Source organism: Cheilinus undulatus, linkage group 13 (assembly GCF_018320785.1).
Source record: "Cheilinus undulatus linkage group 13, ASM1832078v1, whole genome shotgun sequence".
NCBI lineage: Eukaryota > Metazoa > Chordata > Actinopteri > Labriformes > Labridae > Cheilinus > Cheilinus undulatus.
In genome coordinates, this window is record NC_054877.1 from 219,792 (window position 1) to 243,416 (window position 23,625).

Below are 23,625 nucleotides of genomic sequence, written 5' to 3' on the forward strand. Positions count from 1 at the left end.
GACTTTTTTCGTTATATTATGACTTTTGTCGTTATATTACGACTTTTCTCGTTATATTACGACTTTTCTCGTTATATTATGACTTTATTCTCGTTATATTACGACTTTTCTCGTTATATTATGACTTTATTCTCGTTATATTACGACTTTTCTCGTTATATTACGACTTTTCTCGTTATATTATGACTTTATTCTCGTTATATTACGACTTTTCTCGTTATATTACGACTTTTCTCGTTATATTACGACTTTTCTCGTTATATTATGACTTTATTCTCGTTATATTACGACTTTTCTCGTTATATTATGACTTTATTCTCGTTATATTACGACTTTTCTCGTTATATTATGACTTTTCTCGTTATATCATGACTTTTCTCGTTATATCATGACTTTTCTCGTTATATTATGACTTCATTCTCGTAATTTGAATATATTTATATTCTTTTTTTGTCTTCGTGAGGCCCTAATACTCCTTCGTAGTTTCAGCCTTTGAGCCTGTTGAAATGTTCTCATTCAATGAGATAAATCCATAGGAAAAGCTTTTAAACCAAGTTAAGGGCTCTGCTGGTTAGCAGGACAGCAACAACCTCCAGTGATGACGTCAGCAACGGTAACCCGGAAGAGAAGTGGCCAGCATTCGACCTCTGGTGTGTACGCAGCGTTAGAAAGGAAAGATGACTGAACAGAGATGTGATTGTTCCGCTTTCGAGAACACTCGGCTCTCCTTAACGAGTTAGCGGGCTCTTCAGCATGTACTCAGGGGAAAAGACGGTCAGGACCTCGGTGGGTTTCTCCAGACAGACGTTACATGCCGCCGAAAGCCTCACCGACCAGTGTTAGCGGTCTCTAGTGTTAGCGGTCTCACATCTCCGGTGTATTAGCTCCTCTGTGCTTACTGACAACCAGCGCGTTTACCAGAGAAGTTGGCAGAAGGTGTGAAGCAGCCGTTTAGACAGCGGTGACAGCCACGTCAGCTAGCGTTAGCTTCAACCATAGGCTTCAACATAGGCTTTAACCATAGGCTTTAACCATAGGGTTCAACTATAGGGTTTAACCATAGGGTTTAACATAGGCTTTAACCATAGGGTTTAACCATAGGGTTTAACATAGGCTTTAACCATAGGGTTCAACCATAGGGTTTAACATAGGCTTTAACCATAGGGTTTAACCATAGGGTTTAACATAGGCTTTAACCATAGGGTTTAACCATAGGGTTTAACCATAGGCTTCAACATAGGCTTTAACCATAGGCTTTAACCATAGGGTTCAACCATAGGGTTCAACCATAGGCTTCAACATAGGCTTTAACCATAGGGTTTAACCATAGGGTTCAACCATAGGCTTCAACATAGGCTTTAACCATAGGGTTTAACCATAGGGTTCAACCATAGGCTTCAACATAGGCTTTAACCATAGGGTTTAACCATAGGGTTCAACCATAGGCTTCAACTATAGGCTTCAACATAGGCTTTAACCATAGGGTTCAACCATAGGCTTCAACTATAGGCTTCAACATAGGCTTTAACCATAGGGTTTAACATAGGCTTTAACCATAGGCTTTAACCATAGGGTTTAACATAGGCTTCAACCATAGGCTTCAACTATAGGCTTTAACCATAGGCTTCAACCATAGGCTTCAACACAGGCTTTAACCTGGGACGGTAAATGGCGGCTCCGTTATACTGACACTAGTCTTTTTATCGCTTTGCTCTGTTTTCTTACAATCATCCAAAACGTAAACATGGCTCCAATGGGCATCCGTCTGTCTCCGCTCGGTGTGGCGGTCTTCTGCCTGCTGGGAGTGGGTGTGATCTACCATCTGTACTCAGAAGTCATCTCCAGCCGCCTGGCTGCCTTCAGGACGGACTCTGCTCTCATTTTAAGGTGAGTCTTCTCCTGGTACAGGTCACCACCACGGGTCAGGGTACTTCTCCTGATACAGGTCACCACCACCAGTCAGGGATCTTCTCCTGGTACAGGTCACCACCACGGGTCAGGGTAATTCTCCTGGTACAGGTCACCACCACGGGTCAGGGTAATTGTCCTGGTACAGGTCACCACCATGGGTCAGGGTACTTCTCCTGATACAGGTCACCACCACGGGTCAGGGTAATTGTCCTGGTACAGGTCACCACCACGGGTGAAGGATCTTCTCCTGGTACAGGTCACCACCACGGGTGAAGGATCTTCTCCTGGTACAGGTCACCACCACAGGTCAGGGATCTTCTCCTGATACAGGTCACCACCACCAGTCAGGGATCTTCTCCTGGTACAGGCAACCACCACGGGTCAGGGATCTTCTCCTGGTACAGGTCACCACCACGGGTGAAGGATCTTCTCCTGGTACAGGTCACCACCACGGGTGAAGGATCTTCTCCTGGTACAGGTCACCACCACGGGTGAAGGATCTTCTCCTGGTACAGGTCACCACCACGGTTCAGGGATCTTCTCCTGATACAGGTCACCACCACGGGTGAAGGATCTTCTCCTGGTACAGGTCACCACCACGGGTGAAGGATCTTCTCCTGGTACAGGTCACCACCACGGGTCAGGGATCTTCTCCTGATACAGGTCACCACCACGGGTGAGGGATCTTCTCCTGGTACAGGTCACCACCACGGGTGAAGGATCTTCTCCTGGTACAGGTCACCACCATGGGTCAGGGATCTTCTCCCGGTACAGGTCACCACCACAGGTCAAGGATCTTCTCCCGGTACAGGTCACCACCACAGGTCAGGGATCTTCTCCTGGTACAGGTCACCATCACGGGTCAGGGATCTTCTCCTGTACAGGTCACCACCACAGGTCAAGGATCTTCTCCCGGTACAGGTCACCACCACGGGTCAGGGATCTTCTCCTGGTACAGGTCACCATCACGGGTCAGGGATCTTCCCCCGGTACAGGTCACCACCACAGGTCAGGGATCTTCTCCTGGTACAGGTCACCATCACGGGTCAGGGATCTTCTCCCGGTACAGGTCACCACCACGGGTCAGGGATCTTCTCCTGGTACAGGTCACCACCACGGGTCAGGGATCTTCTCCCGGTACAGGTCACCACCACGGGTCAGGGATCTTCTCCTGGTACAGGTCACCACCACGGGTCAGGGATCTTCTCCCGTACAGGTCACCACCACGGGTCAGGGATCTTCTCCCGGTACAGGTCACCACCACGGGTCAGGGATCTTCTCCTGGTACAGGTCACCACCATGGTTCCTTGTTTCCTAGAAGGCCTTCATGATGATGATGATGTTGATGTTCTTCACTGAAGTACCTCATTACATTTACTCAGATTACTCTAACTGAATATTGAGTACATATTAAAATCAGTACTTTTATGTCTACTTCAGCAAATGTGAACCAGAGTAACTGCACTTTTACTTGAGTACACTACTCTTGTTCTTTTGACTCCACAGTAGCACAGAGAGAGAGACAGATCCCAACAGCTGTGGTATTTTACTGTATTATTCAGGGGTGGCTTTACCTGAGAAACCTGGATGGAGGTCTATATTCTCCCATTGTTACTGCCAATAAGGAAATTCATATTTTACTGCACAACGCCTTAGTACTGGGCTGTCAACTCAGTCACAGAAAGGGCCGGATTCTGAATTAAGATCTAACCTGAGGGCTTAACAGGGTCCACATTTACACTGGTGATAAATTATTTTTAGATTTAAAAAGTCAAAATGATCAGTTAAAAGGCTCAAAATCTGGGATAGAAAGTCAAACTTATTAGTTCAAAAGGTCAAAACACAAAATTAGATGCTTTTAAAAGGCAAATATATAAAAAAGAAAATCAAAACAATGTTTTTAAGGCAAAAATGTGACAACAGAATTAAAATGGTGCACCTCAAAGGTCAAACTATGACATAAAGGTTGAAATGATAACTTGAAAAGGTAAAATGACAAGATAAAAAGTCAAAATAATAATGTAAATGGTTAAAATATGAAATAAAAGTCCAAATAATAGATTGAAGTCATGATTATGCAATGCAAAATTTTTACTCTTTATTTTTTGACATTTGTATGACTTAAGGATATTTGATATCATCAAGGTTAAGTTAACATTTTTATAGTGGATTAAATCTGCAGACCTCAGACTTCAGAGCCAGTGATAATAAGAATAGGATCTGGTCTTGTGGGCTGGGTGTAACTGTACCACAGGCTGATTTTAGCCCCTGGGCTTCTAAGGCTGGGAAATCACTCTAAATTTAGATTAAATGCTCTGCTGCAATTTTCAAATAGCAGAAGTTACAATATTTCTCTGACCTGAAATATGTGTCAAAATGCCACTTTAATGTAATTTATGTAGCAGAGATGTTATGCTCTGCATACATACACTGAAGTATTTTTTTCCCTATAGTTTGAAAAAACCTTAGAAGTCTAATTTTTGTAAATGTTTTATTCAACATGAGACTGACATAGAAATGCTCGTTGTCTTCCTAACAGTGAAGAACATTGCAGTATTAGTAAAAAGAATAGTTAGATGATTGAAGGTACATTCACTGCTGGGGTCAAAGAAGATTATAAAGTTATTTTGAAAGCAGTACTGTAAAAACTTCAGATTTAGACTTAAGTCTATGTATCTATAGGCTTTAGAGGGGCTGTGTAATGTAAAGGTCTTTTTTAAGATTTCATTAGCAATAGGTTTTCAAACCAGAGAAGACAGTATTGTTTGCATCAGTACAGCTGTCACTGATGTTAATTCACAAAGCCTAATGTTGGTGAAAAGATAGTTTGTACCACTAAAGCTGTATGCTTGTTGTCTACAAGATAGATTATGTGAAAATCAGTCTACATGAGGGATCAAAATCTTATTAATCTGACTTTATGTGAGGAACATTTTTATTTAATCCTTTTCATAGATCAGTAGTTTGTTTTCAAGTTTTTTGTGCACATATTAAGTGCAGCTAGCTTTAAACCAAAGTTCCTGTCACATATTTGCAGAAGGATTTGGGTCAGAGAGAGATTTTATTTCATTCTACACAAAGAAAAAATTCAATGTTGAGAAAAAAAGTCAAAATTGTGTTTGAACCGGAGCTGCACCAATTCCAGTATAAGTGACTGATTCCCTCCCTGGTCTAACCCACAGACATAATATACGTATACGCATACGTGAATAATGTCTGTGGGCTAATCTGCCAGGATGGATGTTTGTATGTTTACTCTGAGAAAGGTTATTGACAGCAAAGTCTAAAACATTTACTTCCACTATTAAACATTGACTTTTGATGAACTTTTTATTTTAAAAAAATCTTTAAAACTGCAGCTCCCCTCAAAATGTGTGTGTCACACCATTATTTCCTGTACTTTATTTGACCTGTATGCCATTATTTATCGATTTGATATTTAAGTAAAAATAGCAAATACTAAATTATTTAAGTAAAGAATACATTTAATTTCTGTGTTTCCTGCAGAGACTGCCTCTAACTTTCTCACTGTCTCAGTGAGTGGCGTTATCTGTTACAAAGAGTTTATTTATCAAGTAATATGATATTCTAGATCAGTGGCTCTCAGCTATGGAGGACCAAACCTGCCAAAATTAAAAAAATAAAAATAAAGTTAAAAATAAAAACAAAAACAAAAAATTCAAAAATTAAATTCAAAATTTAAATACAAAAAAAATATATAAATGGAAATAAATACAAAAATAAATAAATAGGCTACATAAATAAAAAAAATAAAAGTAAATATAACTAAATACAAAAATAAAAAAATACAATTCAAAAATTAAATATAAATAAATAAAAGAAGAAATAAATACAAAAATAAATATATAAATAGAATTAAATATCAATAAATTTATTTCATGCTGCAGACACTGTCAGCATGAAATGTTATTCAAATGAGAGGGCGGTCCTAAGTGTGTTTAACTGTTCGCCTATGCCCGCCCACTGCCACAGCAACAGGAAGTATACCGGTGTAGTGACTTCGCACTGAACATGGAAGTCTGCTCTGTGAGGAGCAGTGAAAACGGGACAAAAACAGACTAATATCTGCTTAAATTGGAAATATTTGGGCTCGACGGAGATCCAAACTGTTCCCAAGTCCATGGATATTGATATGTGGCCACAAATCCAGCTTCCTGATGTTTATCTGGACCTGATTTTAAGAACACTAAGCAGAGCCTGAAGGCTCACATCAGCCTGGTCTATCCACAATGGATGAGAAACTGAATTAATGCTGAAGTTTTGTGAAGATGAAGCCTTAGAACAGTTGATTCTCTTCTCTAACCTTTTTTTATTTATTTATAATGTGGGCAGGTTTGGTCCTCCATACAGGTAGAGGTCCTGTAGCCTTCATATATGTTTACTCTGAGAGAAGTACATGGTTAGAAGGTAGCATTTATTGTTTACACAGCAGGTGTGATTTTTCTTTCATTCTAAATGGGATTCTTATCGTTTTTCTTGTACTTTTTGGTTACTTTATATTGTTGATGTATTATTTTGTTATAAGAGCACCCAAAGATGGAAATAATTTGAGACCTATAAGGAGAGTTCATGTGATTTTACTTTTTCATGGTAGTGTGAAATTAATTATTGCAAAAATAACCCTGATGATCATAAAATCGTAATTATTTCTCTGATGATAATTGTACCAAGAAAATCTGTAATCGTGACATCCCTAGTCCTGGTCGTGGCGTGAAGGATGATTAAAGTGTTCAATATGAATTTCTGTGTGGATGCAAACTAATGATTTTAGTGTTTGTGTCTGCAGACAGAAGAAGACAGTGGATCTGAGGGACCTGCTTGCTGTGTCAGTGGAGGCTGCAGTATTAGGAGGCAAAGAGGTAAAACACAGCTCATCAAACAAACGTAACCATGGTTTAGATAACTTCCCATGATAGTAGCCTCAAACTGCCTTCTCTTTGTTTATCATTGTTTTTAAATGGAACTGTACGAGTGAGTGAATGAGTTTAAATCAGCTGAGAGAATATGAGCTCTAAGATGCTTACTCACATTTATGTTTGTTGAGTTCAGATATGAAAGGAATGTCTCTGATTGTCTGTAAAATCACTAACTAGACCTGCATATAGTTTAGATTTTTGTCCTGAGGATTTTTTAAGACCTTCTGCTAAAGTGAAATTAAAATGGTGGAGGTTTGACATGGTTTGAGTCCCATACAGAATAATTTAGCCCAAGCTTGACTAAAGAGTCCCCTTGTAGAAAACACTCTACAGGAGTGTTTTCTACAAGCAGACTCTTGTAGAAAACACTCTAAGCGTGTGTCTGGGTGGCTCTGAGGCTCCTTAAAGATGGTTGAAGAATGTGAATATTTTTGACCCAGGTGAAGACTGTGCGCAATGAAAACAACCTGAAGGAGAAGTCAAAGGGCAAGACGAGGGAGGGAGCCAGTGAGCCTCTGACCCTGGGAGATCTGCAGTCACACAGGAAAATGTTTAACCTCATAAAGAACACCTACCCTGGAGTCACGGTGAGCCCATCCACTCAGAATGTTCTGGAGCTGTAGGATAGTGATAGTACAGACTTTAGAGATGACCAGTTCCATTAATCAGAAGCTGCTGTCTGCTGCGTTTGTGTCTGTCACTGACAGTCATGAGGCTGTGGTTAAGAAAATAAATGCATAACAAAGATCATGGTAACAGTAGTCTTGGAGGCCAGACTTGCCGGTGGGCTAGCTTTGGCCTGGGGCGGCCTAGTTACAGACTCCTGATTGGTTTTGTCAGCATCAACATGTGCAATAGTTGCATTACAGAGAACGGATGTCTTTTGACTTGGTAAATACACTTTTATGTGTCGCTCTTTAACATTTTATCTACAATATTGAAATGATGGACCTTTGATATTTACATTTTTAGGACTAATATGCATGCAGTGTTTGAAAATGCATGCTGCTTACTGTCAAAAATGTCATTGCATGAAGTCTGAGTCAGACCCTGTTACTCATAGCTAATGAAGCTGATTCTGATTCTGCTGAGATTAAAATGGTGGCTAAATAAAAAGCCAAAGCAGCTGCGTCCTTTGAAGGTACAGTGTGTAGATATTTGGACAGGAAGTTTGTCATTTCTGTCAGTTGATGATCCACTGCAAGGTATTTTTTTTTTTTTTTATAAAGAAGGAAATTATTGATCATGTTGATGAGACAAAGGTCTCACAGAACTGTGTATCAATATATGAAGCAATGGGCTTCAAGGGGTTAAGAGGTCCACACCAGAGCCCTCACACACTGGATGATTTCACAGTGGCCCAGCACCAAGCACCAGAGCGTGTCCTGGGCCTGTGCCTCAGAGTCTGAGCGAGGAGGATTCAGCCATAGCTGTACCAATCACAGACCGGTCATGGGAGATCACAGGCCTGTCTGAGGCCATACTCTAGACCACTGGTTCCCGTCCTTTTCCAACTCAGGGCCAGCTTTTCAGTCTCAAAAATTTTCTTGACCCACCTCCGACCCCATAAATACAGAGGCCATATAATGCATTCTCAGAGCACTTTTTTAAATTGAAGATTGAACATAAAGGACTGAACTGAATACAGGAGAAACAGCATCTGTAAGATGTTGCAACACCTTCAGTATTAGTAGTTTTCAAGGAGCTGTCCACACAATAACCTCTAGATAACAACAAAAGGTCCTGTCTCTCATTTGCTTGTCACATGTCTAATACTTGAAGGAAAAACAAAACAAAACAATGAAAAGAATATTTGAACATTTTTGATGTCTTTTTAAACGTAACTGAGTTTTAACATTTAAAACATTATTCTGTATATTTTTATTTTTATACAACCCCCCCCCCCCAAAAAAAAAAGATATCATACTATTTTGGAAATGATTTGGCGGCCCACTTGCAATACCTTCACGTCCCACTAGGGGGTCTGTTGTGGGTTCTCGCTCTCTTTGGTTGTTGTGGTTTCTCCGTCTGCTTGCTCTCATTGGTTGTTGTGGGTTCTCCGTCTGCTCGCTCTCATTGGTTGTTGTGGTTTCTCCGTCTGCTCGCTCTCATTGGTTGTTGTGGGTTCTCCATCTGCTTTCTCTCATTGGTTGTTGTGGGTACCCTGTCTGCTTTCTCTCATTGGTTGTTGTGGGTACCCCGTCTGCTTTCTCTCATTGGTTGTTGTGGGTACCCTGTCTGCTTTCTCTCATTGGTTGTTGTGGGTACCCCGTCTGCTTTCTCTCATTGGTTGTTGTGGGTACCCCGTCTGCTTTCTCTCATTGGTTGTTGTGGGTACCCCGTCTGCTTTCTCTCATTGGTTGTTGTGGGTACCCCGTCTGCTTTCTCTCATTGGTTGTTGTGGGTACCCTGTCTGCTTTCTCTCATTGGTTGTTGTGGGTACCCTGTCTGCTTGCTCTCATTGGTTGTTGTGGGTACCCTGTCTGCTTGCTCTCATTGGTTGTTGTGGGTACCCTGTCTGCTTGCTCTCATTGGTTGTTGTGGGTACCCTGTCTGCTTGCTCTCATTGGTTGTTGTGTGTACCCCGTCTGCTTGCTCTCATTGGTTGTTGTGGGTACTCTGTCAGCGGCACTAGGACCTAGTATTTAAGATTCGGGGTCTTGGAGGCTATGACGTGATTTGGAGCAGTAAGATAATCGTGTTGACACCACACACATGCAGAATATTTAGACAAATAATCGTTTGCGACAGGCACCTCCGGGATACGCCCCCACGATCGTCAGGGAGAGGGAAATCTCTCTTCAAATGGGGCTTAAAATCCTGTAGTGTGTGGCCGGCCTAAGGCTGGTACGTAAGCACCCACATCCCAGGGTGTCCATCTCTACCTCAGGGCCTGAATTCATAAATCCTCCTAAGTCCATGGAGTTAAAGTTGAGAGTGGATCCTGATGAAGACAAAAGTACTTAATGAACACGTTTGAGTGAGTCTTGGACTGAGGATCTCCTTAAAGGGGTTTTAGCCCACAGGTGCAGCCAATCACTGATTAAAGGCTCCTCACATGTTGGTGGAGCTGTCAGCAGGTGACGACACCACTGCAAAGGGGCGTGTGTTTCAAAACACTGTCTACATTGTGTACAATCTATCCATCAGACTTTTTTCTCTCTGTGTCTGGATCAGCCAATCACAGCTTTCAAAACAATGTGCCATAGATCAGAGCAGTGCAGCACCACTTCCTGCTTTCCAATGTTACCGCTCCCCCGTTTGGGTAAAAACAAACCCTCAGACTGAATGGGGGTAGGTTAGAAAACGTCGGTAACAACGCGATCAAAAGCTATTGAAAGCCTTTTCTCCTCTCTAGGCTGAGACTAGAGAGGAATAAAGAGGACAAATGCTGGACCGGTGCTGTGTTTGTTTTGACTTCAAGCTAGCGATCACTCTGGGACAGCAGGAGTTGAGCTTATAAACTCATAGAGAGGCCGCCATGTTTTGGTCAGCATTGGTTGTGTGACATCATTTGGCCAGAGTGCTCCTCAGTACCGGCCTGTTTCAGACTGCTAGCCTATGTGAGGGCAGCTGATATGCACGGAGAATTTTCAGATTTGAGTTCTGGTCTATTTTTTCACACACCACAAGCGGTTATCTGTTATCTGTCGGAACAGACAGGGACATGATAGAGAGCCATGTCTATGTACGTCCACGTTGGTACATAGGAAGCTTTCTGTTTGCACTCCCTTCGTTTGTACATAGTGCTTTTATTTTGAAAAGCTCCTGGCATGGTTCCACTATACCCTGAATTAGGGCTGGACAATTACTTGAATTTTGATCGTGATTTCAATTTTGGCTTCTCATGATCATAAAAACATTATAATCAAAGAAAAACAATTCATGTGTGCTTCAGAGAGTGTTTTTGGGTTGTGTTTTTGGCTGTGTTATAACTGTTTTTGCATGTTGCAAGTTTTGCAAGTTTTACAGGAATGCATGTAGATTGGATATTTATTTTTATTTATTGTTTTTTATTGCTATTATTTAATATATTGTTATTATTTTACTTGTTACTAATTTACTTTTGATTGTTCTTTTAAGTTGTGGTTCAATAAATACTCAAATTTTGAAATCAATGAATAATTGTGTTTATTAATCGTGATTTTCAATATCAATCAAAATAACTGATTATTATTTTTGCTATAATCGTCCAGCCCTTCCCTGAATCAAGCCCCTTGTAGGGAGGTTTATTGAGGTAAGACTTGGGAGGAATGACAGAGCTTTGACAGCAGAGAGACCAAGCCAACATGCAGCAATGTCAGGCCTGGTATTACGGCTGTGACTGCCGGTTTGAAACGGACAGTGACTGCTGAGCGCTGGCCGATGACCTTACTACCAGTGCGGACCAAAACATGGTGGCCTCCCTGTGAGTTTCTACGCTAAAATGACCCAAAAGCAGATATTTAGTGAGTGTTTTTGTTCAGTATACATATGAGGGATAAAAGAACCTGTCTGATCATGCAGGGTTGTTTTCAGCCAGGTTAGGAGCTCTCTATTAGGACTATGTTCATGCATACCGCTCCAGATCCTGCTTACCCATAGAAATCTGTTACTGACTTTTTAGAGTTGGTCTGTCTCGGCTAAGGTGGCGATCTGAGTGTCCAAAACTTGTAAAAACATGAATTTCAATGCCACGAATATGGCTGCAAAAGTCGATGATACAAAAATACACACATTAATTCATTATGTAAGAAGCTTGTAATTTTTCCCTAGATGTCTTTTAAAAGAAAAATCTCAAATGTTTGTGGGCTTCTCCCATTTGGTCCCATCCCTTAACTGTTGTGTAGTTTGGCGTCCTGTTTCTGAGAGGGAGCAGATGATCGAGGTCATTTTTATAATCTAGTGTACTATCAGATAACGTTGATGTCAGGACAGGCCCTTCAGAACAGCCGGGAAGTCAGGATGCAAACGTGAGTGGTAATATTGTGGCAGAAGTTCAAGGATGTGCTGAAGCCTTAAGCAGACATACTTCCTTACATTTTTATTTTTCTCTGGTGTGAAACAAAGACATTTTTGTTGTTTTCTCACTAGTTTGTTTGCTTTGTTTTTTTATCTTGAGATGGCAAAGCTGGTTTTTCCATGACAATGTGTTAATTTTTAGAAAACAGCAAAGTTAGAATAGAATCCATTGCATGCATGCACATCCTCCTGGAGCTTCTGTGCAGCGATGCTTTGTGAACATGTTTGTTGAGTCTTTTGTTTTGCATTTACTGGCTCTCAGGTAAACAGTGAGGAGCATGACAGTGTGCTCGATAAGGTCGCCTGGAGCGGTGACATTCCAGAGGACATACTGGACAAGATCGAAGGCGGCAAGGAAACCCCTGCTGAGAGCATCACGGTGTGGATTGACCCTTTGGATGCTACACAGGAGTATACAGGTGTGCATGTAACTGATCATGTTGATTTACAAGAGAAACGTCAGAGATGTGCCAGACACTAAAATGTCTCCTCTCACTGAGGTAAATCTAGTGCTGCCTGTCTGAAACAGCGTACACATTTTCTAGATTTAAAGTGAGAGCTGAAAAAAGAGGGCAATACCACAAATCAAATGAATTTTTAAAAACCCAGGCTCTGGAGCTAAGAAGATCTACAAAGCTGCTTTTGGACTTTCTCTGTTAGCCGAGGCGTTCTGCTTCAAGCTGAGCAGCGCTCACGTCAGACTGGGCATCATTTGACCCTTCCAAATTAGATTACCTCACAATATGGCCTGCCACAATTTTCCTATCACAGACAGAGCAGTATTTCCTTAACCTGTCATGTCAAAATACCAGTTTGATGCAGCAGGGACTTGATGCTCTACACCAGTGTTCCCAACCCAAGAACCAAGAACCCAAGAGAGAGGAGAAAGCGACACACTGCTTCTCAAAATCAACATAGACTTTAACTGTTTCACTTATAACACCCTAAAAAAGGCCAGGGCATGTTTTTCCTACCAAAAGACCTTTGTATAACGGACTGAATAACTGCTCTATGTTTTAAAAAGCTGTTTTAGGGGCGCAGGTGGCCTAGTGGTTAAAGGCGCTCCCCACGTACGTGGGCGGCCCGGGTTCGAATCTGGCCTGAGGCCCTTAACTGCATGTCTCACCCCCACTCTTGACCCTGTTTCTGACTCTATCCACTGTCCTCCTCAATGAAATAAAGGCACAAAAAGCCAGAAAATAAATCTTAAAAAAAAAAAACTGTTTTAGTCAATATTTGTAAATCTAATCATAAAACAAGAAAAACAAAGAAATGATCATCCCCTTCAATAAAGCCATGGTATCAGCCTTAAATTGTGTGAGCCAAAATTGCATTTAGATAGTTTTTTTGTTTTTTTTATCCCTAGTTTAATTTATCTAAAATTGTGCACATGATAATAAGGAATAAGTCACTTCTTGTGTTCGTTGAACAACACTTTAGCCCTAAAAATAATTGCATATTTAATCCCAGTCGCAATACTGGGGGGGAAAAATGTTAATTTGGTTACTTTCACATATCATCCAGCCCTGATTTCTACAGTTTATTCCAGAGCTATAACCAGTCCTGATAGCCTTCATGATCATGAATGAAACGTGTCAGTAATTGTAGTCTTTGGCCATAAATTAAGGGGGTGAATGTAACATGCGGTGAAAAATGAGGGGGGGTCGATAACATGAGGATTTACAAGGTAATGATGACATATTCATGCATGGGGCTCTAGCGAGGCTAAAGGCGGCCAGATCAGACCAGGTCACGGTCTCATCTTGCTTTGTGGTGCGCCCCTCCAGGGGTTTGTCGGGTGACTTATTGCTTAACTTTTGCAGTTGGCCTAGTGAGTACGTTCGTCTCAATATTCATCCCGGTAATCTTTCACATCCTCAAGAAGCCCGATCCAGATCCTGTTTACTTTGACAGCTACGCCCACACAGCTGCATTTGCACATTCTTCCCTGCCTTTCTTTCTCTATGAGTTTTATTCCTCATTGTAGAGCTGCAGTACAGCTAGCAGTGTGTTTTTAAAAACGTGGGTAAAGCTCAAAATCCCTTTAATAGTTTTTATTTCAGAACACAGGGAACACCGCACGCTCTATTCCAAATCAAAACGTGAAGAAAACATTAACAAATTTGTTATTACTTTACAGAAAGTGGAGAAAAGGCAATTTTAGGCTTTAAAATCTATAATATTTCAAACATTTCAGTCTAATGGGAGCAGGTTTAGGTGTGTTATTACTACAACTGTTTAACAAGTAAAGGAACTGTAGCGCATGGATATGAATATGGTGCAGCTTCAGAAAGTGTGAAAACCACTGGTATAAGGAGAACTGCTTCATATCTGTGTCATGGAGTCGACCGACTTCTGGTACCTGTGAGCAGGTATTCCAGCCCTGGACGGTTGGACAGTACTCCACAGTTCCTCTGAATTTCTTGGTTTTGCCTCAGAATCCCGTGTTAATTTTGTTGACTAAAATTCTGACTGAAAACCTTTTCCCTGAGAGAGACTAGACTGAGAGTAAAACTGACTAAAAAGAGGTTAGTTTGACTCTGATTTTCAGACAGATGCTCTGTAACCAGCATGAACAACATTTGCTGGCTTCGTCCTTAACTAAGGGTCACCTGTGTGACACCTGAATCACTGAGCTCACTGATTAAACTCCACACTGCTTTTATTTTCAACAGTCAATGATTCAACCCCTTAGAATCAGCAGCATGCATGTAATGACTGTTGGGTCTGTTGGTTTTCTATTCTGCTACACCTACTAACACCAGCTATTTAAGAAAATTTCTACCAAAAACAGTGATTGAGCTGGATAGTGATGTTGGACTGCTGTTATTTTTAACACAGCTGTATATGAGGTAAGGCTTGGTGAGAAGACCAAAAATCATATCTGAAACGTTCAGACTGAATGGTGACACACATATCTCTGTATTTTTCTGCCAAGATCAAACAAAAAAATGTAAAAGCTGAGTCAAGTGTTAGCCAAATGTCAGATGTCACACCTGCACTTGTATTTACTGCTGGAAGCCCAATCTTAATATACACTGTACCCTGCAGAAGTTTTTGGCATGTAGAGGGCTAACAGTTCTTCACAGGTCCTGATGTTCCACAACCCCAGGCTGAAGAGAGGAGGGAGGGCGACCAGAGTCAGTGTCCACACATCTGACATGTACGTGTGTCGCTCAGCAGCCAAGGTCCAGCTTAACAGCATTTCTTTTGTCCGGTCTTTGCACCCCTGGTAGTACGCCCAGCAACCACCAACAGTTTCCAGGTGCTTAGAACATACACACCACAACCAGGGGGGTGTGGCAACCCTCCTCCCCACCCTAACAGTACCCTAGGCTATGTTTAAGCGCCACATCTACCCAGAACTCCGCCCTAAAGCTGTGGTTTTTGTTTTGTTTTCATCAGATTATTTTCCCATGCCCTTAGTAATGCACAAAGACATCCAGAGCATGACCTGGGTTGTGTCAATCCTCCCTCCTGCCCAATGGAGCCCTCAAGTGGGCGTACTCGCTATTACACGCCATTACACGCCTTTACACGCCTTACTTCAGCCTAAAAATGTCGGCCCAAACATGCCTAAAACTTCTGCACGGTACTGTACATGAAAAATAACATTTTAAAGTGATAAACTTAAAGTCAATAATCATTTTACTGTCGGGGTTCTGACTGTAATTATTCATCACGCCTGGCATCTATTTTTTTTTTTGATAAATCAACTTGAACATAGTATTGAAACAAAATTGTTATAATGCTTTAAACTGTCTGGGGGCTCTTATAGTTAATGATATAGCTCTAACAGTCTTTGGTAGCCTATCCAGTTTTTATCCATGCTGTTCTTGTTACCCGGTTACAGTCGCTAGGTTGTCACGTGGTCTGTGTTCTCGGCAGTGTTGTTGAAACTGCCTCACTGATCCGTGTTAAAGGTGTGGCAGAGTTTCCATGTTCATGTGTGGCTATTCAACACCAAAGAACCAGGGACTGAAAGTGTCCTTAAAGGTGTGTTCAGAGTTATTTACCATGACTCAGAGCATAAAGGAGCTGAAATTGGACCCCCTTTTCAGTCCCCACCCATATCTATGACCTCTTTATCCTCCTAGCTCCGCCCCTTCCCTTTGTCCTCAGGCCTGTTGCTTCTCTGTTTACCTGCTCTTTTTTCTCTCCGTAGAGAATCTGGTGAAATATGTGACCACAATGGTGTGTGTCGCTGTAGAGGGAAAACCAGTGATTGGGGTGATACATCAGCCGTTCACTGGGTTCACAGGTAAGTATGCACCTCGGTATTTTTACCTGGAGCGTTTAACAACATCACCTCACCTTTACCTGTTGGCAGGCGGACCAAAACTGCTTTTAATTTCAAATTCTCCGAAATGATACAGAGTAAACACGACTATTAAAACTGAGCAGGATGTTTTTCTCTCTTTGAGAACACCATGGTTACTCATGAGTGATACATAAGAACAAAACAATCATTTTGTTTACAGTGATCCCAGAATTATCAGAAAATGTAGGCACCTTACAGTAGCTTTTACTTTTGGTATCACTGCAGTACAGTTTAACAGAAAATCTTGATTTTCTAAAAAACATATTTAATCGGTTTATTGCCCGGCCCTAGGCTATGGCCCTCATAAAAAGCTATTATAATCTAAATAGTGGCATTTTGAGTAAGTTCATGAGTTTTTCAACTTCAAGAGAAACTCATTCATTTTAGGTTTTCATGTAGAAACGATTAGATATACGTTTTTGACCGCGTGGTTTTTGGTATAAAGCTCCACTAGAGCTGCCACATTGCCTGTAAGAGGGAGAAGCTGAGATCTTCACTCTCAAGAACTTCAACAAATTGAGGACTGGATAAGAATAATAGTGTGCATTTTCTTCTCACTTTTTTATCTTTGAACATCTTTGTTTCTCTGTCTGCCGTCTGTCTGTCCTTCAGCATGGGCGCTTGTTGGTCAGGGGTCGAACGTGCGTCCTCGGTCCTCCTACAGTATCAACCCTCCGAAGGTGATCGTATCACGTTCCCACTCTGGAAAAGTCAAAAGTTACATCCAGGATGCTTTTGGAAATAGCACAACAATAATAGAAGCAGGCGGAGCAGGTGGGTGGAGACTGAATTTCCATCTCTGTGCTGAAGTAGAAAGTATTGCATGTTCAGATTAAAAGGCTACATGTCCAGCAAAGCTGTGGCCCTGTAGACGTGCTACTTCCACACCTTATACCCCCGTCACTCATTGATGAGTCCCTGAAAGTTCCCAAACTTCTGGGGGTGAGCTGAAGTGACTGAGCAGTGTGATTCAGCAGCATTCATTTGTCATATCCTCTCCTGTGGACCTCCAACCCCAGCAACAGCTGGCCCCTGTGAGGCCCATATGTGAGAGGGAAACGCAGACACCAGACATATTTTACTGTCAAACACTGGCAGATAGTAGGTATTTTAACTGAAATTTTCAGTAGCTTTGTGGTATGGTCCTTGCCTCTGTCTAAATGATTAGGGATTTAACAATATGAGGTTGACACGATCTTCTGTCAGAACAACATTTAGGATTTGATGTTGGTCAGGCAGCGCAGAATGCAACCAGGTCATCATCTTCACATTTTAAGGAGTATATAACCGGGTATCATCAGCGCTATAGTGGTAATGAACGTGACAGTTACTGAGTAACGGGCCGAGGGCTTTCTTAAGGGTATCGACAGTCACATGTGTAAATCAGAAGGAATACTCCAGTGGGTACTGAGGATTATACCGACCCACCGTCTCAATGACAGCCTTTAAAAACGTGTAGGAAGGCAGATTCCACTGCGGATGTTTGTGGATGCTTACTGACGTCAGCATTTTGATGTCACATTTGGATTATTTATATTTCCAATTCCAATTTTCCTGGAGGCTTTAAGGAAAAGTAGTGCAGTCAGATACAAAGGATGTGCCATGCAAAGGTTATTTTGATGAAGTAGCTTACTGTAGCAGAGATGTGTCATACAGGGAATCATTAATGTTGACCTTCTCTTTTTCTAAGGATATAAGGTCCTGTCACTTCTGGAGATGCCTGTGGCTGAAACAGCTTCTACAGACCAGGCAGATGTTTACATCCACATCACCTTCATTAAGAAGTGGGACATCTGTGCCGGTGCAGCACTGCTGAGAGCGCTGGGTAATAAAGCAGTCATTATGTTCCATTATGTCTGTGGCAAACTATAGCCAGTGATCAAGCACCAGGGGAGATTTTGATGCCGTGTAAACCGACTCTGAACAGGTTTTCTCAGAATGACTGATTTTGGTGTGTGTCTCTTTAAAGCAAACCAAGCGTCTCCTTACGATGCCCCTCTCTTCCATGCCTACATGAGTACAGCTTTGTCAGAGGCTCCCAGAAGAAACATGGCAGTCAGAGCACTCCAGCCAAGACTCAGTGCTCCCATCATAGCATGCTAATGCTCTAGCCCCCTTTACATGAATGAAACAGCACCAATGTTCATTTGTACACAGAGCAAGAGGGGTTTGACTGTGGACCACAGATCTCAGACCTGTTGCAGACCGAGATAGCAGAAACCACCTGTTTTCATTTTTTTAAATTCAACTTCATTTATCAGCGAAGTCTGGAGGTTATATTCATGAAATAAGCAAATAACAAACATTACAGACTAAACAGCATTTAATGAATAAAACAGAAAGGTCAGAGGTCTAATCTGAGGGTTAAATGACATGACGTGTTTTAGAAGTAGCTCAGTGAATGGTAGCTCTGTTTAGCTTCGTTAGGGGTAGTGGCACATCCCAACCCCATACAATGTAGCTACGTTAGCTTTAGCAAACTTGTGGGCTAATGCAGCTAAAGCCAACTTAGCTACATAGCTAACATAGCCAAACCAAACGTAGCTAGTGTAGCTTTGTTAGCATAAGCTTGTGTTACATTGCCTACATAGCCACATTAACTACGTAGCTTATGTTCCTTCAGAGTAAACTCTCTAGAATAGTTTTTGTGCAGTCGCCCATCATTCATTCCAAAAGTGTGTTCATGAAGTATTTTCTCCAGGCTGTTCAGATTTTCATTGATGAAACATCCTTTTTCTGCAGCTTTTAGGTTTCTGAGTCACTTTTGGCACAGATAATCCTCCAGAGCTTTGGAATTTTTGCATCTTTATTGAATCGCTTATATACAGTGGATGTTAAGGAGCCTGATGGGTCTGTGAAAGTCTGATTCAGAGCAGATATCCGTTCACTCAGCACGCTCTACATGTCTGACCACACGTGTGACTGGGGATCCTTTTATAGAACATCTAAAATGTTCTTACCATGCTGTGTTCTCACCCTGATTACAGGAGGCCATATGACAACGCTAAAGGGAGAAGACATCGACTACAGCAGAACGCCGCTGAACAAAGGAGGACTCGTGGCCAGTGTAGGCGTGGACCACAAGGCTGTACTGGAGAGATTACCAAACTGGGACCCTGACAAGCACTGAGAAACTCAAACACAGAGCCATGAAGAGGGGCCAAGCTGTGCTAAAGACTGCGTGGAAGACCTGCAGGGATCCAAACAAACAAGGAAAGCATGATTTCATTTTCTAGGCTCCACAGTTCAGAGGGATGTGGGTGACTGTTCCTAGCAGAGGCCACAGAGTGGAACTGTAAGGCTAACATAACTAAAACGGCTTTATGGCTCTGAACACAACTCCCAGACATGTAAACGGACTAGGAGCGAAGAGAAACGGTACAAAAACCACAGTGGTTCACAGAGAACTAGTGCCAGAGTCCCTTCAGAAGACAGAATGAGTCCACTGTGAAACTAAGCTGAGGAGCACAACGCTGAACATTACAACATGGAGCGACAGACCTTCCTGTCTTTACCTCCATAAATCCCATCTTCATCACGTTCTTCCAGTGGAAAACCAAGTCCATGGTCCTCTGTGTGCCCGACTCTTGATGGACACGATCAGTGAAGTCACCACCTGCCTCACTGACATAAACAGGCCGTGTGACATGGTTGCACATTCTAACCATCTAGTACTAGCATCAGTATAACACCACAGTTTACTCTACAGTCAGTATGTTTACATGCACCGTCATGGTAGTTATTGTTATTTCTTGATTGGGATGTTTGCCAGAACTACGGTCTTTGAATGACGTACAAGCACCAGTAGAAAATAGATTTATAAGAAGTATGTCAGAGCGCTACATCCTCTTTATGCTAGCTTCGACTGGACCGTCTTTGTAGAGAGTGTGGTGGAGGGTTAGAAAGGCAGCTTCAGTCAAACGGTGCAAACTTTACATCTCAGTAAATGTGTCAGCTGTCTTCAGTTAGGTGGACAACAACACGACCACTGCTAGGCTAAGCGTTGGTGCTGTTTGACTGCCGGGTGAAGCCAGGGTGTAGGCTGCTGAAACGCTCGGTCTAGTCTGGCTGAGATTGGGTTTAATGACAGAGTAAACCAGTCTGCTGCTGCATTATCCACGTGTGTTAGTTTGATTTAGCACTGTTTCAGGCAGACTGGAATGTTTACATGCATTTCAAACGTCCAGGCTAACACACCGTTGACTTTTTCTAACTGCATGTAAATGTACTGACTGTCTTCAGATGCTTCTGTGTCCAGGTTCTTTTTTAAAGAGTCAGGACATGGAGGTTTAGACTGGCTGAACCTTTGACACATCAGTTAAAAGACTCTAACATTATTTACATACACAAGCCAAAAATACAAACTCCATCTCTTGAGGGCTTTTGTGAATCAGTTCCTCTTCATTAAGAAGAGCCGTGTGCTCTGACAACCCAAAGGTTTTTAGAGTGAAACACAGCTGTTATTAAAAAGTCAACCTGCTAAAATAGTACTAAAATACTTCAGTATTCATTCCAAATAAACAGTCTAAGGTGGCGATGTTTAAAGATTTCCACCTTTTTAACCAAAACTAAATCATAATATCACCCTGAGATGCACAAGTGATTGAGTCTACTGTTCAATAATTCAGTCTATAATGACTCATCAGGTTTATTTGTATTGATTTAATATTTTTTCTTCATGCATATGAATTCGGGCCGTCAAACAATTATCATTTTTAAATGTGATAAATCTCCCAGCACTCTACCTAATCGTGATTAATCCCCCCCTATTGGTCATTGTGAAACTTCTCAAACTTGTTTCATTTTGCCTGAAATCTATGATTTATTTAGGAAGGAAGTTCAGGGACATGAACTGAACCTGGAGCGGGGACTTTTGACCTGTTCACTGAGCTGAAATGAGTCATAGAGCCGTACATCACAGTGGCACGCTGAAAGGAACTATAAAGCATGGGATTTAAAAACATGCCTTAATTAATTATTCTATATAAATATAATTCTTTATTAAAATGAGGTTTGTTTATTCTGCACTGAAAGCTCTACACTTCCATAATTATCAATAACCTTCCTATTAGCCTGGTAGACTGGCATTTCTGATACTAATGTTGTTAATTCTGTAAAGACTCTGTAATGGTACGCAGCAGAAAGGACACTGGAAACGTGCATTTGAAGGATCCCAGATCATAAATCCGTCCGCTCTTAGAGCAAAGCTGATAAAGCTCATGTGAACACAGACGGACTTCCTGCAGTCACAGGCGTCCAGTATGAGCTGCTGCTTCGTTCCCGTCCTAAATGTGGCCTGAATGGACGCATGTCAGACGCCCAGGCAGAACCTGCTGTCTGTGTATAAATCTGTGGTGTCAGCCCGTTCCAAAATAAGCTAGTATGCTGATTCATGACCACATGCTTTTGGCACAGTGGATGTCTTAAACAAACACTCGTTAATGTGTAGAGAGTAAATTATAGAAATTTGTCGCATCAAATCCCTGCTGAGGTGAAAACATCCAAATAAATTAATGAGGAGAAACACACACGCTGCAGTCTCTGTGGTCAACAGTAAATGTGACAGCCACAGACGGCGCCCATGCAGAGGGCAAGGTCATGTTTGACCCACACATGGAGACCTAGGCTAGAGAGACAAAATCAGTTCCATACAGTTGATCAAAAGATGAGTTCAAGTTCTTTATGAGATGATATCAGAAACATGTCTTCGAGGAATTCTTGCAGTAAGACGTTGTGATGAGGTCACAGCATTAGTTGGTCTGTTTGACCTTCTAAGGGTTAACTAAGATCCAATAACCGAAGGGAAATTCCAGTCTTTATCTTCAGGAACATTTGTTGTCGATGGTTTAAGCCTGTGGAGGGCAGTCTCTCTGCGTATTACTAATGCTGTAGGTAGAGTTTAAATACTTCATATAAAATGTCAAGATCCAAACCTGAACCGATCTATAAACAGGCCTGTAGCTGTAAAACCGTGTTAGGGGGTTAGTAACTCTTAAAACTGTGGTGTTTTCCTTACTCCTTTGTTTCTAAAAGCTATACACTCACATAATTCAACACCGTAACTCCAAGAGGTGTCCACTGAAAACACAATCACTGAAAGATGTGTCTGTGGCTCTTAATCTCCTTTAACATGCTGTAAAAAGGTTGGACTGAGTTTAACTCCTCCGTGGAGTCTTTTTCATAACTGCCATCTCTCTATTCCAAACAGCTGGTTGATTTTAAAGGGCGAAGGTTTGGTGGAACCAGACTTCAGGCTGGAGTCAGCGTGTGGTCCTTCCTCAGCTGAGATCTCTGTACAGTATCAACCCCCCCACATGTACTGACTAATAATAAATGTCTCTCCAGCTGACCAGTCTGGCATTACAGGAGAACAAGTCTGGGTATTAGCGGCGTCCCGTCATCAAGAATACTGTGGAAGTTTCAAACGCTGCAGTGTTGAGGACAGTCTTCAGTGAAACCTCCCGGAGCTGGACAGCTCTGGGTCCTTCCCTCTTTCTGATTCATTTCTGTGAATGAATATTGTGCTGTGCTTTATCAGAATCATCTCTGCTAGATGGGACCTTCGGTAGCAGTCATGTTTTGTTGGAGACTGAATGGCTGAATGTCTTTAAGTGTACTTGTTCTTGCATGATTTTGGCTTTTGATTGGTCTTTGCTTCTAACATGTCTCGATCTACTGAAAATCTTCCAGGCTCTATTCCCTCTGTTTCTGCACAATAGCGCCCGTTTGTCCTTTGAAGCAGACATTTCCACAGCCAGTAGTCGTGTTGTGTTTGACAACAGTTGGGTTTTTTGTCGATGTGAAATCATGTCAATGTTTCAAAAAGAAAAAAAAAATACACCAGCAAAATGTGAGCTCTTGTCACTGTCATGAAGATCCAGTTATTGTTTTCTGTTGGGTTCAGCTTTTGTGTAACTGGTAACCATGTATAGAAATAAAAACGGGTGGTGTCTGGACGGTACGCTGATGGAGGAATCAGAGCACAGCTTGACGTAGAGAAACTACAGGTATCAGCTTTCAGTCTCACCTGTTGGATCTCTGTGCTAAATTTCTGTTTTATGATCCGAGTGCCTTTAATCTGCACAAGACAACTTCTAGTCCTAGGATGGCAGCGTCTGCCACAGCACTCAGCAGGGTTTTTCTTATGGTCACACTGAATGCTATGCAGGGGTAGAACAGTGATGTGGGTACTACTGTTTTGTTATGAGGATGTTTAAGAGATAATAGGAACAGGAGAAAACTGCAATTTAACACATCATTGTCTGTTTGTAGGCCTGGGGAAGTACTATTGCATGTGTGAAAAAGTTCTATAAAGCATTTGTTTCTCAACAGACTGTGTGAAGTCTTGTAATTTACAGAGGAGCTTGTTGCTGAAACTGACTTGAGTTTGCATCGATTACCCAGCCTGCCAAAATCTCTAGGCCCACCATCATATCCATGCAAAATCATATCTTT

General features: G+C 41.8%; 1 protein-coding gene across 1 annotated transcript; it reads left to right on the forward strand.

Moving 5' to 3' along the window:
• The first annotated feature begins 635 nt into the window (after positions 1–635).
• Positions 636–23,499, forward strand: bpnt2 (3'(2'), 5'-bisphosphate nucleotidase 2). The gene is made up of 8 exons (XM_041804409.1): positions 636–1,887; positions 6,719–6,791; positions 7,289–7,435; positions 12,112–12,268; positions 16,015–16,110; positions 16,783–16,944; positions 17,861–17,995; positions 19,158–23,499. The coding sequence occupies exons 1-8, from the start codon at positions 1,745–1,747 to the stop codon at positions 19,298–19,300; spliced, it is 1,056 nt and encodes a 351-aa protein (XP_041660343.1). The 5' UTR covers positions 636–1,744; the 3' UTR covers positions 19,301–23,499.
• Positions 23,500–23,625: the final 126 nt, after the last annotated feature.

Bases quoted from the DNA above. Each gene is read 5' to 3' on its own strand.
- bpnt2 (XM_041804409.1), top strand. From the start codon at position 1,745: ATGGCTCCAATGGGCATCCGTCTGTCTCCGCTCGGTGTGGCGGTCTTC. The intron at 7,436-12,111 runs GTGAGCCCATCC...ACTGGCTCTCAG, and splicing joins ACACCTACCCTGGAGTCACG to GTAAACAGTGAGGAGCATGA. The intron at 16,945-17,860 runs GTGGGTGGAGAC...TCTTTTTCTAAG, and splicing joins AATAGAAGCAGGCGGAGCAG to GATATAAGGTCCTGTCACTT.